The sequence below is a fragment of the Pseudophryne corroboree genome, chromosome 4 (genome assembly GCF_028390025.1).
Source record: "Pseudophryne corroboree isolate aPseCor3 chromosome 4, aPseCor3.hap2, whole genome shotgun sequence".
Taxonomy (NCBI): Eukaryota; Metazoa; Chordata; class Amphibia; order Anura; family Myobatrachidae; genus Pseudophryne; species Pseudophryne corroboree.
The window spans coordinates 313658633-313682814 of record NC_086447.1 but is presented as its reverse complement, the minus strand read 5'-3'; the positions used below and the strand labels follow the sequence as shown (position 1 = coordinate 313682814).

Sequence of the window (24182 nt, the reverse complement as noted above, 5' to 3'; positions counted from 1 at the left end):
GGAGGTCGTGCCTGCTGAGGAAGTCTGCTTCCCAGTTTCCATTCCCGGAATGAAACACTGCTGACAGTGCTATCACATGATTTTCCGCCCAGCGAAAAGTCCTTGCAGTTTTTGCCATTGCCCTCCTGCTTCTTGTGCCGCCCTGTCTGTTTACGTGGGCGACTGCCGTGATGTTTTTCCCACTGGATCAATACCGGCTGACCTTGAAGCAGAGGTCTTGCTAAGCTTAGAGCATTATAAAATTACCCTTAGCTCCAGTATATTTATGTGGAGAAAAATCTCCAGACTTGATCACACTCCCTGGAATTTTTTTTCCTTGTGTGACTGCTCCCCAGCCTCTCGGGCTGGCCTCCGTGGTCACCAGCATCCAATCCTGAATGCCGAATCTGCGGCCCTCTAGAAGATGAGCACTCTGTAACCACCACAGGAGAGACACCCTTGTCCTTGGATATAGGGTTATCCGCTGATGCATCTGAAGATGCGATCCGGACCATTTGTCCAGCAGATCCCACTGAAAAGTTCTTGCGTGAAATCTGCCGAATGGAATTGCTTCGTAGGAAGCCTCTTTTCCTGGTTTTAGGAGGTTCCTGACTAGCTCGGATAACTCCCTGGCTTTCTCTTCCGGGAGAAACACCTTTTTCTGGACTGTGTCCAGAATCATCCCTAGGCACAGCAGACGTGTCGTCGGGAACAGCTGCGATTTTGGAATATTTAGAATCCACCCGTGCTGTTGTAGCAGTATCCGAGATAGTGCTACTCCGACCTCCAACTGTTCCCTGGACTTTGCCCTTATCAGGAGATCGTCCAAGTAAGGGATAATTAAGACGCCTTTTCTTTGAAGAAGAATCATCATTTCGGCCATTACCTTGGTAAAGACCCGGGGTGCCGTGGACAATCCAAACGGCAGCGTCTGAAACTGATAGTGACAGTTCTGTACCACGAACCTGAAGTACCCTTAGTGAGAAGGGCAAATTTGGGACATGGAGGTAAGCATCCCTGATGTCCCGGGACACTATATAGTCCCCTTCTTCCTGGTTCGTTATCACTGCTCTGAGTGACTCCATCTTGATTTGAACCTTTGTAAGTGTTCAAATTTTTTTAGATTTAGAATAGGTCTCACCTAGCCTTCTGGCTTCAGTGCCACAATATAGTGTGGAATAATACCCCTTTCCTTGTTGTAGGAGGGGTAATTTGATTATCACCTGCTGGGAATACAGCTTGTGAATTGTTTCCCATACTGCCTCCTTGTCGGAGGGAGACCTTGGTAAAGCAGACTTCAGGAGCCTGCGAGGGGGAAACGTCTCGACATTCCAATCTGTACCCCTGGGATACTACTTGTAGGATCCAGGGGTCCTGTACGGTCCCAGCTTCATGCTGAGAGCTTGGCAGAAGCGGTGGAAGGCTTCTGTTCCTGGGAATGGGCTGCCTGCTGCAGTCTTCTTCCCTTTCCTCTATCCCTGGGCAGATATGACTCTTATAGGGACGAAAGGACTGAGGCTGAAAAGACGGTGTCTTTTTCTGCAGAGATGTGACTTAGGGTAAAAACGGTGGATTTTCCAGCAGTTGCCGTGGCCACCAGGTCCGATGGACCGACCCCAAATAACTCCTCTTCCTTTATACGGCAATACACCTTTGTGCCGTTTGGAATCTGCATCACCTGACCACTGTCGTGTCCATAAACATCTTGTGGCAGATATGGACATCGCACTTACTCAAGATGCCAGAGTGCAAATATCCCTCTGTGCATCTCGTATATATAGAAATGCATCCTTTAAATGCTCTATAGTCAATAAAATACTGTCCCTGTCAAGGGTATCAATATTTTTAGTCAGGGAATCCGACCAAGCCACCCCAGCTCTGCACATCCAGGCTGAGGCGATCGCCGGTCGCAGTATAACACCAGTATGTGTGTATATACTTTTTATGATATTTTCCAGCCTCCTGTCAGCTGGCTCCTTGAGGACGGCCCTATCTATAGACGGTACCGCCACTTGTTTTGATAAGCGTGTGAGCGCCTTATCCACCCTAAGGGGTGTTTCCCAACGCGCCCTAACTTCTGGCGGGAAAGGGTATACCGCCAATAATTTTCTATCGGGGGGAACCCACGCATCATCACACACTTCCTTTAATTTATCTGATTCAGGAAAAACTACAGGTAGTTTTTTCACATCCCACATAATACCCTCTTTTGTGGTACTTGTAGTATCAGAAATATGTAACACCTCCTTCATTGCCCTTAACATGTAACGCGTGGCCCTAAAGGGAAATACGTTTGTTTCTTCACCGTCGACACTGAAATCAGTGTCCGTGTCTGTGTCTGTCGACCGACTGAGGTAAAAGGACGTTTTAACGCCCCTGACGGTGTTTGAGACGCCTGGACAGGTACTAATTTGTTTGCCAGCCGTCTCATGTCGCCAACCGACCTTGCAGCGTGTTGACATTATCACGTAATTCCATAAATAAGCCATCCATTCCGGTGTCGACTCCCTAGAGAGTGACATCACCATTACAGGCAATTTGCTCCGCCTCCTCACCAACATCGTCCTCATACATGTCGACACACACGTACCGACATATAGCACACACACACAGGGAATGCTCTGATAGAGGACAGGACCCCACTAGCCCCTTGGGGAGACAGAGGGAGAGTTTGCCAGCACACACCAAAGCGCTATATTTTACAGGGATAGCCTTATAATAAGTGCTCCCTTATAGCTGCTTTTATAAAATCACAATTTCGCCAAATTTTGCCCCCCCCTCTCTTGATTTAACCCTGTTTCTGTAGTGCAGTGCAGGGGAGAGCCTGGGAGCCTTCCTGACCAGCGGAACTGTGTGAGGAAATGGCGCTGTGTGCTGAGGAGATAGGCCCCGCCCCTTTTTCGGCGGGCTCGTCTCCCGCTCTTTAACGGATTCTGGCAGGGGTTAAATATCTCCATATAGCCCCCGGAGGCTATATGTGAGGTATTTTATGCCAAAAAATAGGTTTACATTGCTTCCCAGGGCGCCCCCCCCCCAGCGCCCTGCACCCTCAGTGACTGCCGTGTGAAGTGTGCTGAGAGCAATGGCGCACAGCTGCAGTGCTGTGCGCTACCTTAAGAAGACTGAGGAGTCTTCTGCCGCCGATTCTGGACCTTCTTCTCTTTTCAGCATCTGCAAGGGGGCCGGCGGCGAGGCTCCGGTGACCATCCAGGCTGTACCTGTGATCGTCCCTCTGGAGCTAATGTCCAGTAGCCAAAGAAGCCAATCCATCCTGCACGCAGGTGAGTTCACTTCTTCTCCCCTAAGTCCCTCGATGCAGTGATCCTGTTGCCAGCAGGACTCACTGTAAAATAAAAAACTTTTCTAAGCAGCTCTTTAGGAGAGCCACCTAGATTGCACCCTTCTCGGCCGGGCACAAAAACCTAACTGAGGCTTGGAGGAGGGTCATAGGGGGAGGAGCCAGTGCACACCACCTGATCCTAAAGCTTTACTTTTTGTGCCCTGTCTCCTGCGGAGCCGCTATTCCCCATGGTCCTTTCAGGAACCCCAGCATCCACTAGGACGATAGAGAAAAACTAGTTAGGGGCTTTTACATGACAAAGCCGCCAATTCTGACACACGCCTAGCCGAAGCTAAGGCCAATAGCATGACCACCTTCCACGTGAGACACTTTAGCTCCACGGTCTTAAGTGGCTCAAACCAGTGGGATTTCAGGAAACCCAACACCACGTTGAGATCCCAAGGTGCCACTGGTGGCACAAAAGGGGGCTGAATATGCAGCACTCCCTTAACAAACGTCTGAACTTCAGGAAGAGAAGCCAGTTTCTTTTGAAAGAAAATGGATAGGGCCGAAATCTGGACCTTTATGGACCCCAACTTCAAGCCCATAGTCACTCCAGACTGTAGGAAGTGCAGGAACCGGCCCAGCTGGAATTCCTCTGTAGGGGCCTTCCTGGCCTCACACCAGGCAACATATTTTCGCCATATACGGTGATAGTGTTTCGCTGTCACGTCCTTCCTAGCCTTTATCAACGTAGGAATAACTTCATCCGGAATGCTTTTTTCCGCTAGGATCCTGCGTTCAACCGCCATGCCGTCAAACGCAGCCGCGGTAAGTCTTGGAACAGACAGGGCCCCTGTTGCAACAGGTCCTGTCTGAAAGGCAGAGGCCATGGGTCCTCTGTGAGCATTTCTTGCAGTTCCGGGTACCAAGTCCTTCTTGGCCAATCCGGAACAATGAGTATTGTTCTCACTCCTCTTTTTCTTACGATTCTCAGCACCTTGGGTATGAGAGGAAGAGGAGGAAACACATAGACCGATTGGAACACCCACGGTGTTACCAGGGCGTCCACAGCTATCGCCTGAGGGTCTCTTGATCTGGCGCAATACCTTTGTAGCTTTTTGTTGAGACGGGACGCCATCATGTCCACCTGTGGCAGTTCCCATCGATTTGTAATCTGAGTGAAGACTTCGTAATGAAGTCCCCACTCTCCCGGGTGGAGGTCGTGTCTGCTTCCCAGTTGTCCACTCCCGGAATGAACACTGCTGACAGTGCTTGCACGTGATTCTCTGCCCAACGAAGAATCCTGGTGGCTTCTGCCATCGCCACTCTGCTTCTTGTGCCGCCCTGGTGGTTTACATGAGCCACTGCGGTGATGTTGTCTGACTGAATCAACACCGGTTGGTCGCGAAGCAGAGGCTCCGCTTGACTCAGGCGTTGTATATGGCCCTTAGTTCCAGGATATTTATGTGCAGACAAGCCTCCTGACTTGTCCACAACCCTTGGAAGTTTCTTCCCTGAGTGACTGCCCCCCATCCTCGGAGGCTCGCATCCGTGGTCACCAAGACCCAGTCCTGTATGCCGAACCTGCGGCCCTCGAGAAGGTGAGCACTCTGCAGCCACCACAGAAGAGACACCCTGGCCCTCGGGGACAGGGTGATCAGCCGATGCATCTGAAGATGCGATCCGGACCACTTGTCCAACAGATCCCACTGAAAGATCCTCGCATGGAACCTGCCGAAGGGAATGGCTTCGTATGATGCCACCATCTTTCCCAGGACTCGCGTGCAGCGATGCACCGACACCTGTTTCGGTTTCAAGAGGTCTCTGACTAGAGTCACGAGCTCTTGAGCTTTCTCCGCCGGGAGAAACACCTTCTTCTGGTCCGTGTCCAGAATCATGCCCAGAAAAGGCAGATGCGTCGTAGGAATCAGCTGCGACTTTGGAATTTTCAGAATCCAGCCGCGCTGTTGCAACACTTCCTGAGAGTGTGCTACGCTGATTAGCAACTGTTCTCTGGACCTCGCCTTTATGAGGAGATCGTCCAAGTATGGGATAATTGTGACTCCTTGCTCCCAAACGGCAACGTCTGGAATTGGTAATGACAGTCCTGTACCACAAATCTGAGGTACTCCTGATGAGGTGGATAAATGGGGACATGCAAGTAAGCATCCTTGATGTCCAGAGACACCATAAAATCCCCCTCTTCCAGGCTTGCAATGACCGCTCTGAGCGATTCCATTTTGAACTTGAATCTTTTCAGATAAATGTTCAGGGATTTTAAATTCAATATGGGTCTGACCGAACCGTCCGGTTTCGGTACCACAAACATTGTGGAATAGTATCCTCTTCCTTGTTGAAGGAGGGGAACCTTTACCACCACCTGCTGGAGATATAACTTGTGAATTGCCGCTAACACTACTTCCCTTTCTATGGGGGAAGCTGGCAGGACCGATTTGAGGTAACGGTGAGGGGGCATCACTTCGAATTCCAGCTTGTATCCCTGAGACACAATCTGTACAGCCCAGGGATCCACCTGTGAGCGAACCCACTGGTGGCTGAAATTTCGGAGACGCGCCCCCACCGCTCCTGGCTCCTGTGGAGCCCCAGCGTCATGCGGTGGATTTAGTGGAAGCCGGGGAGGACTTCTGTTCCTGGGAACTAGCTGTATGGTGCAGCTTCTTTCCTCTACCCCTGCCTCTGGCAAGAAAGGACGCACCTCTGACCTTCTTGCTTCTCTGTGATCGAAAGGACTGCATTTGGTAATATGGTGCTTTCTTAGGCTGTGAGGGAATATATGGCAAAAAGTTGGACTTCCCAGCCGTAGCTGTGGAAACTAGGTCCGAGAGACCGTCCCCAAACAATTCCTCACCCTTGTAAGGTAACACCTCCATGTGCTTTTTGGAGTCGGCATCACCTGTCCATTGCCGAGTCCACAGGACCCTTCTGGCAGAAATTGACATTGCATTTATTCTAGAGCCCAGTAGGCAAATGTCCCTCTGGGCATCCCTCATATATAGGACAGCGTCTTTTATATGCCCCAGGGTCAGTAAAACGGTATCCCTGTCTAAGGTATCCATTTCCTCAGACAGATTATCTGTCCATGCTGTTACAGCACTACACATCCAGGCCGACGCAATGGCCGGCCTCAGTATAGTACCCGAGTGTGCATAAACAGACTTCAGGATACTTTCCTGCTTCCTATCTGCAGGATCCTTTAGGGCGGCCGTATCCTGTGACGGCAGGGCCACCTTTTTAGATAAGCGTGTCAGAGCTTTATCTACCCTAGGGGAGGATTCCCAGCGCATCCTGTCCATTGGTGGGAAAGGGTACGCCATAAGTAACCTTTTGGAAATCAGCACTCTTATCTGGGGAATCCCATGCTTTTTCACATAATTCATTTAATTCATGTGACAGGGGAAAAGTCACCTCTTGCTTTTTCTCCCCATAGATATACACCTTTTTGTCAGGGACAGGGTTTACCTCTGATATGTGCAATACATCCTTCATTGCTATAATCATGTAGCGGATGGCTTTAGCCATTTTAGGCTGCAATTTTGCATCATCGTCATCGACACTGGAGTCAGAATCCGTGTCGATATCTGTGTCAACCGTTTTGGATAGTGGGCGCTTCTGAGACCCCGACGGCCTCTGCACTGTAGGATCAGGCATGGGCTGAGACCCCGACTGTCCCAAGGCATCAGCTTTATCCAACCTTTTATGTAAGGAGTTTACATTATCATTTAACACCTTCCACATATCCATCCAATCAGGTGTCGGCGCCGTCGGCGGGGACACCTCATTCATCTGTACTTGCTCTGCCTCCACATAGCCCTCTTCGTCAAACATGTCGACACACACGTACCGACACACCACACACACAGGGGATGCTCTATATGAGGACAGGACCCCCACAAAGCCTTTTGGAAAGACAGAGAGAGAGTATGCCAGCACACACCCCAGCGCTATATGACCCAGGAATCACACAGTAACTTAGTGTTTACCCAGTAGCTGCTGTATATATATTAAATGCGCTAAATTTATGTGCCCCCCCTCTCTTTTTACCCTTACTACCGTGAGTCTGCAGGGGAGAGCCTGGGGAGCTTCCTCTCAGCGGAGCTGTGGAGAGAAAATGGCGCTGGTGAGTGCTGAGGAAGAAGGCCCCGCCCCCTCAGCAGCAGGCTTCTGTCCCGCGATTTTGTGTAAAATTAATGGCGGGGGCTCATGCATATAACAGTGTCCAACTGTATATATGCTGCTTTTGCCAGGAGGTATCTAATTGCTGCCCAGGGCGCCCCCCCCCTGCGCCCTGCACCCTACAGTAACCGGAGTGTGTGGGCGCAATGGTGCACAGCTGCAATGCTGTGCGCTACCTCATATGAAGACAGGAGTCTTCTGCCGCCGATTTTGATGTCTTCTTTCTTCAACCCGCCGGCTTCTGACTTCTGGCTCTGCGAGGGGGACGGCGGCGCGGCTCCGGGAACGGACAACAAGGTCAGGTCCTGTGTTCGATCCCTCTGGAGCTAATGGTGTCCAGTAGCCTAAGAAGCGCAACCTAGCCGCAGTTAGTAGGTTTGCTTCTCTCCCCTCAGTCCCACGTAGCAGAGAGTCTGTTGCCAGCAGAACTCTCTGAAAATAAAAAAAACCTAACTAAAATACTTTATTAGCAAGCTCAGGAGAGCTCACTAAAAAGCACCCAGCTCTGTCCGGGCACAGATTCTAACTGAGGTCTGGAGGAGGGGCATAGAGGGAGGAGCCAGTGCACACCAGTAGTACTAAATCTTTCTTAGAGTGCCCAGTCTCCTGCGGAGCCCGTCTATTCCCCATGGTCCTTACGGAGTCCCCAGCATCCACTAGGACGTTAGCGAAATAGATTATACAAAAAAAAAACACTAAAGGGGTATATTCAATTGAAGTCGAAAGCTGCAGTCTGTCGAAAAGACGGCAGTTTTCGACTTTAAGGTCGAATCGTGATTTGACCTTTTCAATATATCCCAACATTTTTCGACAAGTCGAATTCACGTGGATCGGCGGAATAGCTGCCGATCCACGTGCTTGTGTCGAAAACAGGGCCAAAACCGACAGATTTTGGCCCCCTTTTCGGCCATCTCAGTCCGACATAAAAAATGTCGGACTGAGATGTGGGACCCAGAGCAGGAGAGGAGGGAGAGACGCAGGGAGACGGGGGACAGCCATGGGCATATAGGGGAGAGCAACGCTACAGCACAGCGCTGCAGCAGGATGTCACACAGCCGCGCCGCTCACGGCAGCTTCCACCCGGCTCCAGAAAGTGAGATCACGCTTGCTGGAGCTGGGTGGACACTACCATGAGGTCAGGCGGCTGTGTGACATCCTCCTGCAGCGCTACTGTAGCGCTGATCTCCGCCGTCTGCCGGCGGCTGTCCCCGCTGGTCTCCCCGCGGCTCCCCCCCCCTCTCCTCCTCTGGGTCCCTCATCTCAATTCGACTTGAAAAAGTCGAATTGAGATGAGATTTGAATAGGGGTTGTCGAATGCATTCCGACAAATGCATGTCGGAATGGATCAGACGCTAATTGAATATACCCCTAACACTGATGCTACAGACGTACCAAAAAAAAAATGATACAAAAAAACTATATAATAGTATATAGAATAGAATATAAGTATCAAGCAGTACCATAGCAGTTAAGGATTTGCTTGTTATATATTCCAGAACATAATTTGTAGAATGTATTTAACAAATGTAACCACATAACTCCATTTATTAGAGGCACTGGATTACGACATAGTCATAAAAGCATATCTCGAATGATGCTGATGGATTAATATAGAAACATAGGACACCTTATGCAGGTATGTAGAAAATGAAAAATAGGAGCTAAAATAAGTTAATAAAACTGACCTTAACATTTGAAGGATCAAACAATCCTTCTGGAATTTTCAGACGTTCAGCTCCAAAATCACAGTTATAACCGTTGGGAAACTCGTAATGGACAGTAGGCATTTGGGCTGCCACCCTACAGAGAGGTGACATTTATTCTTATTAAGGAAGTCAACAACACAGAGGTAAACCACATAAACTAATAATCTCCAGGACAAAACTTACTGCTCATCGTAGGTGGAGTCTGAAACCTGGAGAACAGATGCTTGGAAATCCTGTATCACACACTGGGGAAAAAAAGCCAAACTTTTTTTTTTTTTTTTTAAATTCAAACAAAAGGTATAACATATGCCTCACAGAGTAACACTGTACTTACACTACACATATAATTATGCCAGGACCGAGTGACCGGAGGTAGTTTCTCTTTTCTTTTCCAATTGGCCGGTGCACCTTCACGTACTGCTTCCTAAAATATACCCCCCCAGAATTATTATTATTTTTTTTTTTTTAATCGTTCAATGAAGTACTACCATGTTACACACTCCCATTGTTTATAAACCAACCCAAGTTTACCTTTGACGCAATCATATATGGAGGGATTAAATCCACACTCATTTCTTGAAACAGTTCTCTACACTGCATGGTAATGAAGTCCCCGGCAAGCGGCGATTTTACAATCCCTATAAATGAAATAAATGAAGTTTGAGAGCTGAACATATTTTGACAGACTTCAAGGGCCGATTAAATTATGTCTTGCACCCCTACAGGGCTTCTACAGCAATGGGCCTCTATCAGAGCTATTCAATTGGTGCTCCGATCAGACGCCCGTTACCAGTTAAGGCACCTGACTGCTCCGGGTTTAGCCATGTAAAGCTGCTACACCAGTCTAAAGCACTTGAATGGGCACCCAAACTACGGACTGAACATTTTTTTCCTGATACCTCCTGGGGATACGAGAAAAAAAAAAAAAAAAGTGACTGATGCGGCTAATGGGAGTCTATTGGAGAAACAATTGATTAGATCTGATAGATAGCCATACCCTTAGACGCCCAGCAGGTGGCGCGCACCACAAGTGAATCGGCTCCTATAACTTTACATGCAACTTTATGGATACGAATTTAATATACATTTACTCTAACACATAGAAACACAGAATCAGGCCGTGGAAATATTTTTTAAATAAACTCATACATGAATTTTTGCACGTGCTGTGGTGTGTGTCAGGATGTTACGTGTTCCACTTACATGCGTTTACTACATTTCAATAGACGTGAAGACTAAAATAATCTCTAAAACACAAATCAAACAAATTTATTCTGTACTGCACTGTGGTGGGTTTTTTTACATTGTATTTTATTGAAGCAATGAGTATAACAATTCAAAAATAAGACATTTGTATCACATTTTGAACAATAAAACAGAATTATACAATGCCAACATCTCAAGAGTTGTTACAGTATAACCCATAATAGCAAAACAGTTCATAAATAGAGTATCATTTATACCATAGAATTTCACACAAAACATAAGGAAGGATATGCGACACCATGTTCAATATACATCTATTAACAAAAACAACGCAATGCAATTTTACTTAAGGTTTATTATACGGGATCTCTCTCTAGCTCTATATGCCCCCTCTATTGGTCACTTTAATGTACTACTTGGTAAGTGAGCTCATATGGCGCCTGTGGGCTTTTATTGTTTACTGTTATACTGAGGGGTGTTTTGGGAAGCAGTCAGGATCCAGACTGTTGGTATCCCGGGAGTGAGAATACAGACGCTGGAATACAGACCGTATTCTGAATGCAGACGCCGGCATCCAGAAGGGTGCACCATCCTGGCGCCTGAATACAGACAACCGATATCCCGAACGAAGAGAGAACGCACCATAGGGCAGGTAAGCCACTGTTGTGTGTGAAGGGGGGGGGGAGGTTTGGTGTAGGCTGCAGGGGAAGAGGGTTAGGATTAGGCACCCCCCTCAGAGGGTTAGGGTTAAGGGCCGTACACACGGGGAGAGATGTGTGCTGAGCGATGAAGCACAGAACGCTGAGCACAGCGCAATGTGGCTGCTTTGCAAGAGTGGGGGGTGCGGGTGGATCGCTCATTTCACCCAGCGGTGAAATGAGTGATCTACTAGACGTGGCCTGCGTGGCCAATCTAGTACTGGTGATAGAGACGTGCGGGTCCGCGCATCGTTATGGGGCAGATAGCTTATAAATTAAGCACGGATCTCTCCATGAGTACTCCCCTTTAGGCTGCAGGGACAAGGGGTTAGATTTAGACACCTATGGGGGGGGTTTGTTAGAGTTAAGGGCCCCATACACCACGCAACATGTCAGTCTGACATGTCGCAGGCGATCACCCTGGCAGCCTCCTGGGGGGCAGAATCGCCCAAGAGGCATCGTATGCTGTCCTTTTGCCTACGATGTATCGATGCTCACGGGAACGCGCATTGGATTGGAAACTCCTCCAAAATACCCAATTTCATCTGATATATCGGGCCGAATGGCCGAAATCGGGCAATATCGTTCTAGTGTATGGGGCCCTTTAGGCACCAAGGGGGGAGTTTAGGGTTAAGTTGCGGGGAGGGAGGGTTAGGGTGTTTGGGATAGGGGGAACACACAACATTCACCCCTGTCTGCTTCTTACAAATCGGGATCCTGGCGTTGGTATTACAAGCGCCGGGATCCCATTCGCCGGCAAATCCTACGGCTCCAGATGTTTTGTATATCCAGATACATTTCTCATCCGTCTTTACTTGTATAAATCGCCTAATTGTACCCATTTTGTATACTGCATGCTTTACTGTCTGCTGTTAATGCTTGTCTTTGTTTTGGGGTGTATATTTTAATCTTACAGAATACCAAGAAAAAAAAAAAAACACAAAAAAAAACAAAAACAAATTTAGAAAGCACAAATAAGATGCCAGTGGTAGTACCTCAAGATTGCATGACAGGTAGAAAAAAAGAATAGTTATATTTGACACGTTCCAAAATATGTAGTTTTCATTAAAAGTCTGCAAAATATCCCAAATACCAATACTTAAAAAGGAAGGCCACACCAAAGCACTCACAAATAACCAGTTATCAAAATCCTGTTACACTATGCATACATTGGTTTCTAAGTTATTTAGTAAGACATTTCAGTTGACATGTATCAGTTCAGCTTGAAAGAAAGAAAAAAAAATATATTATAATATTATATATACATACATACATACATACATACACACACACACAGCTCAAAAAAATAAAGGGAACACTAAAATAACATCCTAGATCTGAATGAATGAAATATTCTTATTAAATACTTTGTTCTTTACATAGTTGAATGTGCTGACAACAAAATCACACAAAAATTATCAATGGAAATCAAATTTATTAACCCATGGAGGTCTGGATTTGGAGTCACCCTCAAAATTAAAGTGGAAAAACACACTACAGGCTGATCCAACTTTGATGTAATGTCCTTAAAACAAGTCAAAATGAGGCTCTGTTGTGTGTGGCCTGCACGTGCCTGTATGACCTCCCTACAACGCCTGGGCATGCTCCTGATGAAGTGGCGGATGGTCTCCTGAGGGATCTCCTCCCAGACCTGGTATAAAGCATCCGCCAACCCCTGGACAGTCTGTGGTGGATGGAGCGAGACATGATGTCCCAGATTTGCTCAATTGGATTCAGGTCTGGGGAACGGGCGGTCCAGTCCATAGCATCAATGCCTTCATCTTGCAGGAACTGCTGACACACTCCAGCCACATGAGGTCTAGGATTGTCTTGCATTAGGAGGAACCCAGGGCCAACCACACCAACATATTGTCTCACAAGGGGTCTGAGGATCTCATCTCGGTACCTAATGGCAGTCAGGCTACCTCTGGCGAGCACATGGAGGGCTGTGCGGCCCCCCAAAGAAATGCCACCCCACACCATTACTGACCCACTGCCAAACCGGTCATGCTGGAGGATGTTGCAGGCAGCAGAACGTTCTCCTTGGCGTCTGTCACATGTGCTCAGTGAGAACCTGCTTTCATCTGTGAAGAGCACAGGGCGCCAGTGGCGAATTTGCCAATCTTGGTGTTCTCTGGCAAATGCCAAACGTCCTGCACGGTGTTGGGCTGTAAGCACAACCCCCACCTGTGGACGTCGGGCCCTCATACCACCCTCATGGAGTCTGTTTCTGATCGTTTGAGTAGACACATGCACATTTGTGGCTTGCTGGAGGTCATTTTGAAGGGATCTGGCAGTGCTCCTCCTGTTCCTCCTTGCACAAAGGCGGAGGTAGCAGTCCTGCTGCTGTGTTGTTGCCCTCCTACGGCCTCCTCCACGTCTCCTGATGTACTGGCCTGTCTCCTGGTAGCGCCTCCATGCTCTGGACACTACGCTGACAGACACAGCAAACCTTCTTGCCACAGCTCGCATTGATGTGCCATCCTTGAATAGCTGCACTACTTGAGCCACTTGTGTGGGTTGTAGGGAGGTCATACAGGCACGTGGAGGCCACACACACTACTGAGCCTCATTTTGACTTGTTTTAAGGACATTACATCAAAGTTGGATCAGCCTGTAGTGTGTTTTTCCACTTTGATTTTTTTTTAAATAAAGTATTTTTATTTCGAAGGAGATTAGTTTGCACACAGATAATGCATATCAGGAACATACCATACACATAATGACATGTCAACATCGGGAAACATCATTCATTTTCGGCTTAATATGATACTATGTCATACGTTCAGAGGCGCCTAGGTATGTACATTTATTTATACCAATATCTTGCATAATCCGTGCACACTAGTACTCAAGAAATCTCATTATACTTAGTTTTGGTTTTTCTCCCCAATTAAAACACTTACGGACAACTTGTCCGAGTAAATCCCCTCAAAGAGGAAATATCGAACAGAAACCAAACACAGAAAACCCCAAAAAAAGAAAAACGAAGAAACAAAAAAAAAAATAGGGGGAAGAGGACACATTGGGGGATATTCGCACTCTGTATCCTACCCTGTCTAGCTGGGCGTAGAGCCATCCTCTCATACACAACCCATTGGGTGAGAGGGAAGCCTATAGCCCTAGAAAAATCATATATCAGCAAATCCAGGACCCATTAGCAACCCTGGCGCCACTAAGTTATAGGGTCTGGCAAGAAGTATATGGAGTCAAGCCATGGAGACCAAATTCTGTCAAATTTAGCGGAGGCAGTATGTTTCATATAAATGTATCGTTCCTTGAAAACAGTGTCGTTTATTAGTGCCTTAAAAGCGGGGAGTGTAGGGCCCTTGGGGGCCATCCATAGCCTCGCGATGCTCACCTTCGCCATTGCACAGATGTTGCGGGCATAGAGGCCCTCTGGACTAGATACAAAATCAGATCCTCCCATTCCCAGGATGCAAAATTGCGGAGTAAGCATGGCCTCGTCCACCCCCGTGTTCCCCAGAATCGACCCGACCCCCGACCAGAAAGCCCGCAACTTCGGACAGTCCCAAATAAGGTGCCAAAAAGTACCTGCAGTCATCCCACACTTAGGGCAGTCACCCGCACGGCCCGTCCCGAGTCTAGCCAGTCCGGCCGGGGTCATATATATTCTATGCAAAAGGAAGTATTGTATTTGTTGATACCTGATGGATTTGGTAACCCTGCTCGGAGTTTCCAAAGCAAGGGCCCAGTTCTCCTTATCTATGGGGCCCAAGTCCTCCTCCCATTTGACACGGAGACGTGTCAAAGGGTCTGTATGCAGTTTGGCGAGTAGATAAGCATGGGAAATCATCTTAACTCGACCCAGCATACTTACAAAGGTCTTAATGGGAAATGGTATGATCTTAGGGGGGGAAGTGGCGAATTGGGACTGCAAAGCATGCCTGAGTTGGAGGTATCTAAAAAAATAGGAGTTAGGTAGATCAAACTCATCTTTTAGTTGTTGGAAGGATTTAAGTGTATTATCCGTATAGAGGTGATTTATGGAAACTACTGATTTAGGGGCCCAAACCTCCCTTCCCTCGAGCGCATATAGTTCAGGGAGCCATTTAGAGTACCAGAGGGGGGTGTCCGGGTCCAATCCATCAAATTTCAAAAGAATTCTTAGTGCCTGCCACACCTTCATGGCTTGATATAGAAGAGGAGGAAGGAACCGGGCCAGGCTCCCACTCAGCAACACCTGCAGGGGAGACAAGCCGGGGAAGTAGCATTGTATAAATACCCAATGGAGAGAAGTGACGCCAGTATCCTGCACCCATGCACTAATATGAGTCAGCTGAGCGGCATAGTAGTACATCTGAAAGTTTGGCAAGGCCAGACCTCCGTCGCAGCGCAGCCTGGTGAGCGTGTTCAGCTGTACTCTAGGTCGTTTATTAGCCCATATTAAAGAAGACAGGACACTATTCAATTTTCTAAAGAAGGATGGATGAATATATACAGGGGATTGAAGAACCACATATAGAATCTTTGGTAGTAATATCATTTTTACGAGGCTGACCCTGCCAGATACAGTCAATGGAAGCTTACACCAAGTCTTAGATTTACGAGCAGCCTGTTGCATGATCGGATCAAGGTTCAAAGGTGTAAAGTCAGAGGGGTCATTGGTTACCTGAATCCCAAGATATTTAAAATTTCGCCGTCCAACATAGCGGCAAGGAGATTTTAGGAACAGCAGGGGGGGGGGGGCCAATCACAGGCATAATGGAGGATTTAGACCAGTTAATATGAAGGCCTGAATATACACCAAACTCCTCAATCAATTGCAACAATGTAGGCATAGACCTGGTGTAATCTTGCAGAAACAGCAGCATGTCGTCAGCGTAGAGGGCAATCCTGTCCTCTCGAGGGCCGGTATGAATGCCCACCATACCCGGATGGGACCTTATTAGACAGGCTAAGGGCTCGATGGCCAGGGCAAACAGGGTTGGGGACAGAGGGCATCCCTGTCTGGTCCCGTGATACAGGCGGAACGAGGGAGAGACATAGCCATTCACTGAGATCCTGGCGGTCGGGTGCTGATAAAGTAGTTTAACCCATCTTATAAAATTAGGTCCGAATCCCATACATGTCATGACTTCCCATAGATAGGACCACTCAATACTGTCAAATGCCTTAGCGGCATCCAGCGAGACCACTACCGAGTCAGAGGGAAAGTCATGTGGGACTTGTAAAATGGTATATAATCTACGTAGGTTAATAGAAGTGGACATCCCTGGCATAAAGCCGGTCTGGTCGGAGTGGATAATGGAGGTAATTACGGTGTTAAGTCGAACAGCTAAAATCTTGGCCAGGATCTTAGCGTCAGTGGGAATCAATGATATCGGTCTATAGGATTCTGGGGATTTAGGGTCCTTTCCGGGCTTCGGGATCACTATAATAACCGCCTCCGCCATAGAGGGGGGAAGTTGATCATTAACAAAAATATCAGAATACAGGGCGTGAAGCCTAGGACCAAAGAAATCAATGTGGGTCTTGTATACCTCTGAGGGGATGCCGTCATAACCCGGTGCCTTGCCGCTGGGAGACAAGCCAATAGCCGCCGTTACCTCTTCCAGAGTCAAGGATGCCTCCAACACCTCAGAGGCTTCCGAGGAGAGTGTGGGTAGGGGAATATTTTTTAAGTAAGCAGAGATGTCTGATGCAGAGTCTACCAGTTGTGAACTGTAGACCTCAGCATAGTAAGAGGGGAATAGCTGCGCAATGTCCGGCGTGGTGTTCACAAGGGAGCCATCGCTACTGGTCATCTGGGCAATTGTAGATCCTGGGCGGTCACTGTGCACCAAGCGAGCCAGCAGGCCACCTGGCCTACCGCCCTGCATATAAACATTAGTAGCCTGAAATAGAAGCGAGCGCGAGTTTTTATCACACAGATGAGCTACCCACGCCGACTGGGCCGCCAGCCAGCGTACCTTCAGTGCAGGGGTGCCATCTACCAAGTATCTAGATTCCAAATCTCTGGCGTCACTCCCAAGGGCTTGCTCTCTTTCCCTGCAGGACGTTTTCAGGGCAGAAATACGTCTAATATACGTACCCCTTAGGAAGGCCTAAAATGAATCCCAGACCACTGTTCCCGGGGCCGAGCCCACATTGTCATTAAAATAGCCCTCCCACTGAGTCACCTGGTCAGAGAAGTCACCCATTTGCAACAGCCAGGAAGGATGAAGTTTCCAATATGATTGACCCCTCTGTCTCACCATAGCGAGAGTCAACACCATAGGGGAGTGATCAGAAATACCCCGGGCCTCGTACTGGACGTCAACCACCCTGGGGAGAAGTACGGGGGATAGTAGGGTCAGGTCGATTCTGGAGAACGAACCATGCGTGCCAGAGAAGCATGAAAACTGGCTAGTTGTAGGGTGCCGAGCTCTCCACACATCCACCCACTGCAAATTATTCAGAAAATCAGCAAATTTAGTAGGACTAGAGCGCACTCCAGCAGCCTGCGGAGAGCGCCATCAGTCTAAAGCTAAGTTCGTAACATTGTTAAAGTCACCCAAGCAGACTACCGGGGTGTCCGGAGAGGAGGCTATGAATGAAGCGGCCTGCTGTAGCACATCGTACGAGAAGGGGGGGGGGGGGGGATATAAACCGCCAGTATGTAGTAGGGTTGAGAACTTAGTCTACAGTCAAGGAACACAAAACGACCGTACTGATCAGTCTTGACCGACACCAACTCAAACTGGACCGATTTCCTTATCAGGATTGACACACCCCTGGAGGAAGAGGAGTGAGAAGCGTAATAGGCCCAGCCCACCCAAGGTCTTCTAAGTGACAGTAACCTATTCCCTTCCAAGTGAGTCTCGCAGAGACACGCAATATCCGGGCCATATTTCCGAAGTGTAGTCAAAACTAAGGAACGTTTTATCTTATTATTTAAACCTCGAACATTCCATGTCAGAAATTTCAAATTAGCCATAGACCTGGTAATATGCTATGTAGTAACCTAGAGGAGCAACCCAGGGAGTATTCCTGGAAATCGCTAGTACGGGCAAGAACAGTGCTATATTACTCGATCCCTGAAACTTAATCGACAGCATCCAATGCATCAGACATACTTCCCACAACAACAAAAAACATACTCAAAAACAAATTGAAGCATGAGAAAAATAAACTATGGAAAGAAAAAAACTTGCATAAGGAACAGCAACAAGCTGTTCGTTAACCTCCTCCCCCCCCCCCTCCCCGTATACCACCCCTAACTTCGGCAAACTTAAATCCCAAACAATCGATCCCAACTCTCAAAGGCTAAATTCTAAGCAAAACCCTTAACCAAATCCAGCGATCAAGAGTAAGAAAAGTCCTGAGCCACCAACACCAAGGGGGGGCTCCCTGGACAATGGGTAGAGGCCTCCGGTGATCCCACCCAAACATTAGACTGTGCAGGGCCTCAGTCCGGGGCTAGCTGGCGCGCTCCCGGTGCATATCTGTCCAGCCATTGGGCCGCCTCTCTAGGGGAATTGAAGAATTTGGTTTCCCCGTCCGCTACCACCCGGAGACGGGAGGGGAACAGCATAGAGTAGGAGAGGTTCAGGTCTCTGAGGCGCCACTTGATAGGCATAAACTGGGCTCGATCCTTCTGGACGTCTGCGGCAAAATCTGGAAAAGCAGACACAGTAACTCCATTCCTGACAAGGGGGCCTTTTGTGCGTCCCAAACGGAGGACCGAGTCACGATCCCTATAATGCAGAAATTTGGCGATGAAGGTGCGCGGAGGGGCGCCAGGAGGTAGAGGACGAGATGGTATCCGGTGTGCACGCTCCACCGTAAACTGTGCCGTGAAGGATTCAGCGCCGTACAGTTCCTTAAGCCACGACTCCAGGAAGACCTCAGGCTGGGAGCCCTCCTCCCTCTCCGGCAAGCCCACAAAACGCACATTATTTCTACGCAGCCGACCCTCCATGTCTAGTAGCTTGGATTGAAGAGATGTTACTTGCTGGGTTACCGCGGAAATAGATTGTTTCATAGGACCGCACATATCCTCCAGATTCGAGACACGGGTTTCTGCCTCTCCCACTCTCTCTCGTATGCGCTGGACGTCCTGCCGAAGCAGCGAGAGATCACACTGCACCTTCTCCATCTTATCTGAAAGACGCTGTTCCGACCCTGCTATCGCCTCCAGCACTTGTTGAAGGGATGGAGCTGTGGGTGTGTTAGGGGATGCAGCAGCTGTTGCAGATGGGGAGTAGGAGTGGGATGGAGAGGCCCCCTGCGCAGCGGCCTGCGAGGCCCGTATGTTAGGTGGATTAGGTTGTCTGGCAAATTTCTCCAGCTTCGCCGCAGCCGTGCGCTGGCCGTCCCGAACCATGGCAGACAATAGGTAGTAACAAACACTCCAGTATATTCTCAGGTCAGAAACGTAGAAGGAGACAACAGCAATGAATTTTTAGGGTTGTAATAAGCAGAAATACATCGGCAGCTGGTCGTCAGAGTAGTAGGCAAATATAAAAGAAGGTACTGGCAGCGTCTCAGAATATAGGTGAGATCAGGAGCGATGCAGTCTTTTAGTATGTAAAATGAGATAGCAGATGCAGGCAGAGTATAAAATGATCCCAGGAGGTAAAAGTCACTCACCAGTTGCAGACCAGGCAGCCTTTAAATGAGAATATCCCCTCTATGTCCGGGAGCAGCAGCCCAGAGCAATGGGGTCGTCCATGCAGCTACTCACGAAATGGCCGCCACATACAGTACCCTATTCCCCCTTCCAGGAGTTGCTGGGTGCGCTCCGGTGTTCAGGGCCCCAGTCTGCAGCCCACAAGCAAGAGGGGGACCAGCCGCCGTCCCCACACCTCTCCGCGGCGTCCAGCGGTGACAGCAGGCCGCCTCCAAGGCTCCGGGCACAGCGCGGCCGAGAGACGCCAAAATTGAGGCCGGGGATCCGGAGGAGGTATAGGCCGGGGATCCGGAAGTGTGCCGCCGCGGCCGTACAGACCTCGGGGGGAGCGGGGAAGTCGCCTGCCGGTGCCCTGCAGCGCAGGGAAGGGAAACAGGGTGATCAGGCACACCAGAGGGTATCAGGATGGTAAATGAGGATGTTTTATCCAGGGAGCTCCCGGGATCTGCTTCCTACTCCTGAGCTGCCGTGGCCACGCCCCCTTTCCACTTTGATTTTGAGGGTGACTCCAAATCCAAACCTCCATGGGTTAATAAAATTTGATTTCCATTGATAATTTTTGTGTGATTTTGATGTCAGCACATTCAACTATGTAAAGAACAAAGAGTGTGTATGTATATATGTATATATATATATATATATATATATATATATATATATGTATATATATATATATATATATATATATATATATATATATATATATATATATATATATATATATATATACATATATATATATATATATATATACAGATAGAGGGTCCGCACTCACGTTAGAGCAGTAATATGCTGGGGTGACATCCAATGAGGGAAAAGAATTCCAACTCCAATGTAATTCCAAATAAGGGGAGCACTCACCAGTCTTCAAGAAGGTATAAGTTTTATTCAGGTCATCAATGACAAGCAGGTTAGATCTAACCTGCTTGTCATTGATGACCTGAATAAAACTTATACCTTCTTGAAGACTGGTGAGTGCTCCCCTTATTTGGAATTATATATATATATATATATATATATATATATATATATATATATATATATATATATATATATATATATATCTATCTATCTATCTATCTTAACACAGAACTCCATCCCAATCGACGTAAGACTCCAGCAAGCCAAGGCGGTACAAAACTCCTCCAGACTTCTTACGTATGGTAGCTTTTTTTTTCTAGCCGTAACCCCGCTATGACAGGTAACAAAAAAAAAAAAAAAAAACAACATAACAACAACAACTAATAATTGGAGTTTGATATTCCATTTTTTTTAAATGGGGGAAAAAAAATTTGACTATCACAAAGTGGAATCTGAAACCCATTATTTTATTTTTTTATATTTACCCCTCAGAGTACTGTTAATTTGAAATTTTTATCAGGTCCCCCACCAGAGAGATAAGAGGTCAATTTAGGTGAAAAATTGAAGAAAAAAAAAAAAAAAAAAGATTTTACTTACCGGTAAATCTATTTCTCGTAGTCCGCAGTGGATGCTGGGGACTCCGTAAGGACAATGGGGAATAGACGGGCTCCGCAGGAAACATGGGCACTTTAAGAAAGAATTTAGATTCTGGTGTGCTCTGGCTCCTCCAGACCTCAGTTAGATAAACTGTGCCCGGAAGAGCTGACAGTACAAGGAAAGGATTTTGGTAATCCAGGGCAAGATTCATACCAGCCACACCGTATAACTTGAGATAAACATACCCAGTCAACAGTATGAACAACAACAGAGCAACAGGTCAACCCTGATGCAACCAAACATAACCCTTATTTAAGCAATAACTATATACAAGCATTGCAGAAGAAGTCCGCACTTGGGACGGGCGCCCAGCATCCACTACGGACTACGAGAAATAGATTTACAGGTAAGTAAAATCTTATTTTCTCTAACGTCCTAGTGGATGCTGGGGACTCCGTAAGGACCATGGGGATTATATCAAAGCTCCCAAACGGGCGGTAGAGTGCGGATGACTCTGCAGCACCGATTGAGCAAACACAAGGTCCTCCTCGGCCAGGGTATCAAACTTGTAGAACTTTGCAAAAGTGTTTGAACCTGACCGAGTAGCCGCTCGGCAAAGTTGTAATGCCGAGACCCCTCGGGCAGCCGCCCAAGAAGAGCCCACCTTCCTAGTGGAATGGGCCTTAACTGATTTTGGCAGCGACAATCCAGCCGCCGAATGAGCCTGCTGAATCGTGTTACAGATCCAGCGAGCAATAGTCTGCTTTGAAGCAGGAGCACAAAGCTTGTTGGAAGCATACAGGATAAACAAAGACTCTGTTTTCCTGACCCTAGCCGTTCTGGCTACATAAACCTTCAAAACCCTGACTACATCAAGCAACTCGGAATCCTCCAAGTCCGTAGTAGCCACAGGCACCACAATAGGTTGGTTTATATGAAAGGATGAAACCACTTTCGGCAGAAATTGTGGACGGGTCCGCAATTCTGCTCTATCCGCATGGAAAACCAGATAGGGGCTTTTATGTGACAAAGCCGCCAACTCTGACACACGCCTAGCCGAAGCCAAGGCTAATAGCATGACCACCTTCCACGTGAGATATTTCAACTCCACCGTTTTGAGTGGTTCAAACCAGTGGGATTTCAGGAAACTCAACACCACGTTAAGATCCCAAGGTGCAACTGGAGGCACAAAAGGGGGCTGAATATGCAGCACTCCCTTTACAAACGTCTGAACTTCAGGTAGAGAAGTCAACTCCTTTTGAAAGAAAATGGATAGGACCGAAATCTGGACCTTAATGGACCCCAATTTTAGGCCCAAATTCACTCCTGACTGTAGGAAGTGAAGGAAACGGCCCAGCTGGAATTCCTCCGTAGGGGCATTCCTGGCCTCACACCAAGCAACATATTTTCGCCATATACGGTGATAATGTTGAGCTGTCACGTCCTTCCTAGCCTTTATCAGCGTAGGAATGACCTCCTCCGGAATGCCTTTCTCCGCTAGGATCCGGCGTTCAACCGCCATGCCGTCAAACGCAGCCGCAGTAAGTCTTGGAACAGACAGGGCCCCTGTTGCAACAAGTCCTGTCTTAGAGGAAGAGGCCACGGGTCCTCTGTGAGCATTTCTTGCAGATCGGGATACCAAGTCCTTCGTGGCCAATCTGGAACAATGAGTATCGTTCTCACTCCTCTTTTTCTTATTATTCTCAGCACCTTGGGTATGAGAGGAAGAGGAGGAAATACATAGACCGACTGGAACACCCACGGTGTCACCAGGGCGTCTACAGCTATCGCCTGAGGGTCTCTTGACCTGGCGCAATACCTCTGTAGTTTTTTGTTGAGGTGGGATGCCATCATGTCCACCTGTGGCAGTACCCACCAACTTGCAGTCTGTGCGAAGACTTCCTGATGAAGTCCCCACTCCCCCGGGTGGAGGTCGTGTCTGCTGAGGAAGTCTGCTTCCCAGTTGTCCACTCCCGGGATGAACACTGCTGACAGTGCGCTTACGTAATTCTCCGCCCAGCGCAGAATTCTGGTGGCTTCTGCCATAGCTACCCTGCTCCTTGTGCCGCCTTGTCGGTTTACATGAGCCACTGCGGTGATGGTGTATGACTGAATCAGAACCGGTTGGTCGCGAAGCAGGGTCTCCGCTTGACGTAGGGCGTTGTATACGGCCCTTAGTTCCAGGATGTTGATGTGAAGGCAAGTCTCTTGACTTGACCACAGACCTTGGAAATTTCTTCCCTGTGTGACTGCTCCCCACCCTTGGAGGCTTGCATCAGTGGTCACCAGGACCCAGTCCTGAATGCAGAATCTGCGGCCCTCGAGAAGGTGAGCACTCTGCAGCCACCACAGGAGAGACACCCTGGCCCTGGGGGATAGGGTGATTAACCGATGCATCTGAAGATGTGATCCGGACCACTTGTCCAGTAAGTCCCATTGAAAGGTCCTCGCATGGAACCTGCCGAAGGGAATGGCCTCGTATGATGCCATCATCCTTCCCAGGACTCGAGTGCAGTGATGCACTGACACCTGTTTTGGTTTTAATAGGTTCCTGACCAGTGTCATGAGCTCCTGAGCTCTATCTATCGGGAGATAAACCTTTTTCTGGTCTGTGTCTAGAATCATGCCTAGGAAAGGCAGATGAGCCGTAGGAACCAACTGCGACTTTGGAATATTTAGAATCCCGCCGTGTTGCCGTTACACTTCCAGAGAAAGTGCTACGCTGATCAGCAACTGCTCTCTTGATCCCGCTTTTATGAGGAGATCGTCCAAGTATGGGATAATTGCGACCCCTTGCTTCCGCAGGAGTACCATCATTTCCGCCATTACCTTGGTAAATATTCTCGGTGCCGTGGAGAGACCAAACGGCAACGTCTGAAATAAGTAATGACAATCCTGTACCACAAATCTGAGGTACGCCTGATGAGGTGGATAAATGGGGACATGAAGGTATGCATCCTTTATGTCCAGAGACACCATAAAATCCCCCCCTTCCAGGCTTGCGACGACCGCTCTCAGCGATT

The 24182-nt window shown here is 48.1% G+C and overlaps 1 protein-coding gene across 1 annotated transcript in view; it reads right to left on the bottom strand.

Annotated features, from left to right (window-relative positions):
* LOC134909439 (actin-like protein 6A) overlaps window positions 1-24182 on the bottom strand; it is a 196576-nt gene that overhangs the window by 44304 nt on the left and 128090 nt on the right. The window contains exons 7-10 of the mRNA XM_063916315.1: window positions 9694-9800; window positions 9497-9586; window positions 9346-9407; window positions 9142-9256 (exon numbers count right to left, since the gene is read on the bottom strand). Coding sequence (XP_063772385.1) covers window positions 9142-9256; window positions 9346-9407; window positions 9497-9586; window positions 9694-9800 — 374 coding nt within the window. The remainder of the gene's footprint in view (window positions 1-9141; window positions 9257-9345; window positions 9408-9496; window positions 9587-9693; window positions 9801-24182) is intronic.